At 35.8% G+C, this 8535-nt stretch overlaps 1 protein-coding gene across 1 annotated transcript; it reads right to left on the bottom strand.

The window, feature by feature from the left end:
* Positions 1-416: 416 nt before the first annotated feature.
* LOC141660897 (secreted RxLR effector protein 161-like) lies at positions 417-893 on the bottom strand. The gene has a single exon (XM_074467879.1). The coding sequence runs from the start codon at positions 891-893 to the stop codon at positions 417-419; it is 477 nt and encodes a 158-aa protein (XP_074323980.1).
* Between the last annotated feature and the right edge of the window lie 7642 nt (positions 894-8535).

The following is an 8535-nucleotide window of genomic DNA, read 5'->3' as shown; positions in this document are numbered from 1 at the left end:
CAGTAATTTATTCAACCTACTAATAAAGCTTTGTAGAGGTTTTCTTTTTCCATGCACATCTACTATACATTTTCCATTCTTCCTGGTCTTCACATGCAGCTTTTGTCGACTACTGAACTTAAATTTATTTTTGTTAAACATTCACCCACCATTTGTATGGCTGTTATTTGACCTTAGTGCTGATACTCTTATTTTCCATACAACATGTAGATGGATAACCTTTGAAGTAACAGTTGTAGATATTATTATTACTTCTAGAGAGTTTGAAATTCTAACACTCCTCCTCAAACTCAACTTTGCATTCCAAGCTTCACTTTCATTTTATGGAACACGTCCGGCTTCAACGGCTTTGAAAATATATCCGCTAAATTTTCTTTTGTGCTGCAGTGCAGTAACTCCACGATTTTCTAGTTCACCTATTCTTGAATGAAGTGATATTTGATATTGATGTGCTTGCTCCGACTGTGTGACACTGGATTTTTTTCTAGAGAAATTTCGGATTTATTATCCACGTAAATTTTAACCGGACCTTCCTCTGCAAGATTTAACTCGCCCAATACATAACCTACCCACATAGCCTGACATGCGCATGCTGTTGCTGCGATGTATTCTGCCTCACATATTGAGAGAGCAACTGTTTGTTGCTTCTTTGAAGACCACGAAAATATTGTTGAACAGATATGAAAAGCATATCCCGATGTGCTTTTCCCGTCATCCAAATCACCGCCATAATCACTGTCTGAGTAGCCAAGTAATTTTGAATTTTGAGAATGAGAATAAAATAGACCATGATCAAGTGTACCTTTTATGTACCTCAAGATTCTTTTAGCTGCCATGAAGTGATCTTGCTTCGGCTTTTCCATGTACCTACTAACTAGTCCAACTGCATACATAATATCTGGACGAGTGAAAGTTAGGTACCTCCGACTTCCAACCAAACTTTTGAACAACGTCAAATTTACCGACTCCCTTGTTGAATCAATTCTGAGCTTTATTCTTGGTTCTGCTGGTGTGCTCACTGACTTGCATTCTTCTATTCTGAACTTCTGTAAAATCTGCTCCGCATATTTTTTTGAGACATAAAAATCCCATCTTTGTTTTGCTTCACCTCGACTCCAAGAAAGTAAGACATTTGACCAATATCTGTCATCTCAAATTCGTTAGTCATAACCTTCTTAAAATTGTTGAACATACCAGGGTTATTTCCGGTAAAGATCATGTCGTCCACATACAAGAATACGATCATAATATCGCCCCCTGAATTTGTCTTCGTATAGAGGGCATGCTCGTATGGACTTTTAGTCCCTAACAATGCAACAAGAATTACAGAAGGGGGGTTGAATGGAATTCTAGAAACTTTTTCACAAAGATAAAAAACGTTCTATCTTAATAATATATAACTGTGTGAATTGATTTTCAAACTGCGGAATAATAACTTGGAATGAATCAATACACAAGTAATTAAAAACACAAGTCTTGAAAAACTTTCTGGTGGATTTGAATGTATCCACCAGAGATATATATTATATCAAGAGAACTCTGTGTAGTAAGATTTGCTTACTGCTTCTTACAAATATGAACAACTAAGTTTTCAGAGAAATGCTAAGAATACAGCTTACAAATGTTTCTCTGAGAATTTTCTTGCTTAGTGTTCTTGTTGTTCTATTTGCTACTTCTTGGTTTATATATCACCAAGATTACAAAGTAATAAGACAAGATAATAAAAACAAAACCTATCAAGTCTAATACTATGCTGCTTCATTACTCTATTCCAGCATCTTTGAATATCTTCCACTTGCAGACCATAGTTTAGCAATTGGTTCTTCATTCACAAAAATGGGAATTCTTTCCACTTGCAGACCATAGTCTAGCAATTGGTTCTTCATTCACAAAATCTGTGCACAACAACTGCCAGCAATAATATATTCAGCTTCAGCTGTAGAGGTAGAAACTGAATTTTGCTCTTTACTGAAATTGGACACAAGCTTGTTTCCTAGAAATTGAAAGGTTCCTGTTGTACTTTTTCTATCAATTCTACAACCTGCATAATCTGCATCTGAATAACCAGTTAGATCAAAACCAGAATCTCTAGGGTACCAAATGCCAAGTTTTGATGTTCCCTTGAAATATCTGAAAATTCTCTTAATAGCTACTAAGTGAGATTCTCTAGGATCAGCCTGAAATCTAGCACACAAACATGTAGAAAAATATTATATCTGGCTTACTAGCTTTTAAGTACAGAAGTGAGCCAACCATGCCCCTATAACTTGAAATATTCACAGACTTTTCAGTAGTGTTTAATTCAAGCTTAGTTGCAGTGGTCATGGGAGTTTTTGCAGATGTGCAATCCATTAGATCAAACTTCTTTAAAAGATCATAAATATATTTAGTTTGACTAATGAATATTCCATCACTAACTTACTTAACTTGTAAACCAAGGAAGTAAGTTAGTTCTCCCATAATACTCATTTCATACTTACTTTGCATCAATATGGCAAACTTTTTGCAAAGTTTTTCATCTATAGAGCCAAAAATAATGTCATCTACATAAATTTGAACAAGTATACTAGAGCCATTAAAATTTATAAAGAAAAGAGTTTTGTCTATAGTACCTCTAGTGAAGTGATTCTCTAAAAGAAACTTTAACAAAGTGTCATACCAGGCTCTAGGTGCTTGCTTCACTCCATAAAGTGCTTTCAAAAGATAGTAAACATATTCTGGAAAATTTGGATCTTAAAAACCAGGAGGCTGACTGACATAGACTTCATTCTCCAAATCTCCATCCAGAAAGGCACTTTTGACATCCATTTGATAGACTTTGAAATTGGCATGGGCTGCATAAGCTAGGAAGATTCTGATGGCTTCAAGTCTTGCAACAGGAGCAAATGTTTCATCAAAATCTATTCCTTCTTGTTGACAATAGCCCTTAGCAACCAATCTAGCTTTGTTCCTGACTACTATGCCATTTCAATCCTTCTTGTTTCTGAATACCCATTTGGTGTCTATTGGATTCTTTCCTTTAGGCTTGGGCACCAGCTTCCACACTTTATTCCTCTCAAATTGGTTTAGCTCCTCCTGCATAGTTAAAATCCAATCAGGATCCAACAAAGCTTCTTCTACCTTCTTAGGTTCTTCCTTAGAAAGAAAGTTGCTGTATAGACATTCTTCTTGAGTTGCTCTCCTTGTTTGAACTCTAGAAGATACATCATCAATGATAAGCTCAATGGGGTGATCCTTTGTCCATTTCCTTTATTTAGGTAGATTAGCTCTAGATGAAGAGGCTCATTATTGTCTTGATGTATGATTGAGTTTTGATTATTTGAAACTCCCCCCGAGTTAATGGATCTTTGATTTGAGAAGGGAGAGCTTTCTGTAGGTGATCTATTCTGACTCCCAGCTTCTTTTGATGACCCGAAGGATGGTGAATTTTGAGTACCGACGGATGAGGATGGTTGTCTCCCGACGGATAAAGCAGATTGTCTCCCGACGGATGAAGCATTATGCAACTCGACAGATGTTGAATTTTGTGTTTCATTGGTAATAGATTTTTCTGCATTATCCTTTGATACAGTTTCTTGATCACTTTCATCATCATTGTCATCACTAACCATCTTCACATTGTCAAATTTGAGGCTCTCATGGTAATCTCCATCTTGCAGTCCTTCAATCTTTTTTATCATCAAACACAACATGTATTGATTCCACAATAATGTTGGTTCTTAGATTGTAGACTCTATATGCTTTACCAACAGCATATCCAACAAAAATTCCTTCATCTTCTTTAGCATCAAACTTCCCATTCTGATTAGTTTGATTTCTCAAGATGTAGCATTTGCAGCCAAAGACATGAAGAAAATTTAGAGTTGGCTTCTTGTTCTTGAACAATTGATAGGGAGTCATGCATTTTCCTTGATTAACCAGAGAAATATTCTGAGTGTAGCATGCAGAATTTACAGCTTCAGCCCAGAAATATATTGGTAACTTAGACTCTTCAAGCATTGTCCTTGCAGCTTCAATAAGTGATATGTTCTTCCTTTCTCCTACTCCATTTTGTTGTGGAGTTCTTACTGCTAAAAACTCATGCAAAATCCCATTTTCTTCACAAAATGCTCTCATGACAGAATTCTTAAACTCAGTTCCATTGTCACTCCTGATTCTTCTAACTTTGAAATCAGGATGATTATTGACTTGCCTTATGTGATTGATGATGATTTCACTAGCCTCATCTTTAGACTTTAGGAAATATGTCCAAGAGAACTTTGAGAAATCATCTATAATTACTAGGCAAAATCTCTTCCTTGAGATGGACAAAACATTGATTGGTCCAAACAGATCCATGTGTAGCAGTTGCAAAGGTTCTTCAATTATTGAATCAAGCTTCTTTCTGAATGATGCTTTGATCTGCTTTCCTTTTTGGCATGCATCACACAATCCATCCTTAGAAAACTCCACTTGAGGAATGCCTCTAACCAGTTCTTTCTTTACTAGTTCATTCATGGTCTTGAAGTTTAGATGGGATAGTTTCTTGTGCCATAACCAACTTTCATTCAGACTTGCTTTGCTGAGAAGACAAGTAACAGATTCTACATTTGATGAGTTGAAGTAAGCTAGGTACACATTTCCTTTTCTCACACCAGTGAGAACCACTTTGTTGCTCCTCTTGTTAGTCACAACACAGGCTTCTGAGTTGAAGGATACTGAATTGCCTTTATCACAAAGCTGGCTGATACTCAATAAATTGTGCTTGAGACCATCCACTAAGGCAACCTCCTCAATGATGAGATTGTCTTTAGAAATCAAGCCATATCCCACAGTATAACCCTCGCTGTCATCTCCAAAAGTAATACTTGGGACATCTCTCTGCTTGAACTCTGTGAGCAGGGTAGAATCACCAGTCATGTGTCTTGAACAACCACTATCCAAGTACCATAGATTCTTTCTGTTTCCCTGCACACATCAAAATCAAATCATGTTGATTTTGGTACCCAAGTTTCCTTGGGTCCTGCCTTGTTAGCTCTCTTTTTCTGTTTCTTAGGCTTTATCTCATTTGACTTAGGGATATTAGATTCATTCTTAGTCATTTGAGTTGAACCTTTGAAACCATTCATTACAACAGAATTATCATGCATATTTTGATTAACAGGAAATGGCATGCTATTTGTAAACATGTTATTCCAGTAAGGCATGTTAAATGGCATTTATGGCATACTAAATACAGCATACTAAGGATTCTGTGACGCCCTCAATCTCGGGGTTAGGAAATGAGGACTCACATACCTCTAATCTAATAATTAAATATGCATTAACCCCGATTAACTACTAACAGGATCAACATGATAAAGTATGAGACAAGATTACAACTACCAATCATAAAATATAACTTACAAGCCCAAAATATTATTAAATAATCAATATCGATTCCGGCTGGGAACCGACGGATAACCCATTGTATCTTTATACACTTCATTCTAGGCACGAGCTCACTCATAATTACCACTACCTACTCTGGCAACCGGAAGCCCTCAACACGGTAGGGACCACCAGGTACGCTCGTACGAGCAGTGCGCCTAAGCCTGGCCATCTTCTTGCTTAACTGCCATGGTTAGATTAAAACAAAACAAATGAGTATAAAACTCAGCAAGTAACTATATAGCGGTTCTATAATATCAAATCACAATATGCTTTAACCAAACTCAGGGCATTCTATTTTATTTGATCTAGGTGGCAGATTTCCAGCAATTGGGTTAAGGAAAGGTATCTGAAGAATAATAGGGGCTTTCAAGGAACAAGGCTCAAAGCAGGACGAAAGCCGACATTCATCACAAATCATTAAAGGATCAGAATAGATCTTTCGATAGAGGAAAGCAACAATATTTCAATATATAGAATCAATCATAAGATCAACAATTTCAAGAATCAGGGTTCTCGTGCTTTAAGCTCCACAATAACATATCAACTCTTTTCAAAGCAATATAAACCATTTTCATTTTCAAAATCACTTTGCTGAACAAAAGTTTCAGTTCGCTTTTTTAAATAATCACTTAGAACCCTTGATTGGATCACTTTATCTTTCCTTTTCATTATATACGGGTGATCAGCCCGTATCGACCTCCATTCCGGTCTTTAAGGTACCAATCAACATAATTTCAGCCTTAAGTTGGACTAGCCCCGCTAGCCTCTTACCATGACTGGACTAGTCCCACTAGCCTCTTACGTCTCAATCCAATCCATCAGGAATTCATTTGGAAAACCTTGAGTTGGAAAAACAAATAGGTTTTCTAAAATTCATTTTATCATTACCAAGCATTTGAAATCATTCGGACTCTTTCAAGTCGAAACTCATTCTTATATCAGATTTTAAGGAAACAAAGGGAGTAATTCAAAGATACGCAAGGAACAATTCACAAGAATTCTGTATCAAGGATAACAAGGCACTAAATTAGAAGGATCAACATTGATTTAGGGATCAATAGGGTGATCAAGAGAAACAGGGTATCATTAAACAGGGTTAACAAGAATAATCAAAGGGTCCAATATAATCCATGGCTTAATAGGTAACTTGAACAAAAAGACAGATTATCAAAGGGTGAAATCAATAGGCTTATCAATAACAGGTTATCAAGAACAAGGGTACTTCAAATCAATATCAGGGTTTCATAAAATAAGGGTTTCATACTTAAACAGTTCAATACTCTACATGGTATGAACAACATTCTCTTTATAACCATTTACACAAGTAATCAGAGTTACTTGCCTGGATTTGCTTTCCTGAAGGTTGAACTACTGCCACCTAGTAAATCCTTTCCTTTCCTAGCCTGAATGCCTTCACGCTCCGAATCTACAATAAAACCAAAATCTTAATCAGATTCTCAACTCTCGTTCCCGGAACGATCACTCTATACAATAACTCGATTATATCTTTGACTCGAGTATACGAATATAGCTTATACATATAAGCACATAGCACATAGCATATCCCTTTCTCGTAACTTTTATATCCTTATATACTTAACAATCAAAGCGTACTCGCTTAACCTTGGCTATTCCTCAAATCACACTAATATAACTCTTTTACGACCATAGCTATCACTTATAGCTCTTTTAATTTCCTTTTTCTTTTATTCCTCAATTCGAATCATATATACAAAACACATCCACATATATTCAATTTCAATCTCACACATTCATGCACCACTAATGAAATTTACAAGATTCATTTATTCACTTTAACCTTATCCTTTTTAATCGAAAATCCGAATCATAAACACATTAAGGGTCAAAATCAACTTCTTTTAATCATCAAAATTCGAACACAACACTACTTAATCTTTATCATGCAATCAAACTCTCACTTAGCCATTAAATCAACTTAATTTCACCTTTTTACTCCTAAGAACCCATTCGGGTTTTTCCATAAATCAACATACAAGAATGGATTTTTAACATGCAAGGTTATATATCACATTTCCCACTTATTTTGGTCCTTACCTAGATCATTCCATTCATTTAAACACCAACTCCAAGCATTACCCAGTGACTTTAGCTTTAATCAATTCATTTAGTCAACATGCATCCATTTAATCACCAAATTATCCCTTTTTAGTTTGTTTTCCATTCGGCAAGAACATGATTCACAACTCAAGGACTAATCAATAGCATGCACATCTTGATCTTCCTTAAAACTAACATGCAATCACTTTCTAGGCCATATAAACTTAGTGTTCACAAAATCAAATTCCTCTTTTTAATTAGCATAAAGTCGAATGATAAACTCACATGCAAGCCTTAATTTTTGATTTTTCTAAACAACAATCATTTACACACATCCGTTTACTTCCTAACACAATCAATACAACCATTTTATCAATCACATACTCAATTTTCAACAAAAGAAACAAAACCCTTTTTCAAGTATTCAAGAAACCATAACATGTAAAGCTAAAATCAAATGATCATATCATGGAAAATCCACCGGCTCTCCTTTGGATCATGGCCGGCGGTGGTCGAACTTGAGAGAACCCATAACGGGTCTCCTCTCGAGTTTATGACCCCCAAACATGCTTGAATTCACTCTCATGGTTATGCATCAAGAAAGGGTTTTCCTTGAACACCACCATAGTGATTAACCAACAAAACTTCTATAAATACTTACATGCAAATAGGAATCGAAGAGTATACCGAAAATAATAACTAAAGGTAGTAATATCTTTGAGTTTGAGTAGGTTTTGAAGGTTGCATGCAAGTGAGAGAGATGAGAGATGAGAGAGCCGAGAGAGAGTGAGAGAGTGTATTCGAGAGAGAGAGAGGAAAGAAAAGAGAAGATAGGGAAAGAGTGAGTGCACAAAAAAGAAAAAGAAAATGGGGGAGGGTGAATGAATTTATACTCCACCAAAACAAGGGCAAAGTGGTAATCTATTAATTTCTTTTTAGCTCACACATTCTTTCTCTTTTTACTCAAATGCAACAAAATTCAAATATAAAATATATCTCTCTCGGGAAGTCGAGAATTATTGAAAATGACAATTTTAACACGTA

The sequence above is a fragment of the Apium graveolens genome, chromosome 5, assembly GCF_009905375.1.
Source record: "Apium graveolens cultivar Ventura chromosome 5, ASM990537v1, whole genome shotgun sequence".
Taxonomy (NCBI): domain Eukaryota; kingdom Viridiplantae; phylum Streptophyta; class Magnoliopsida; order Apiales; family Apiaceae; genus Apium; species Apium graveolens.
The sequence above is the reverse complement of the archived record's forward strand: the minus strand, read 5'-3'. Positions and strand labels throughout refer to the sequence as shown.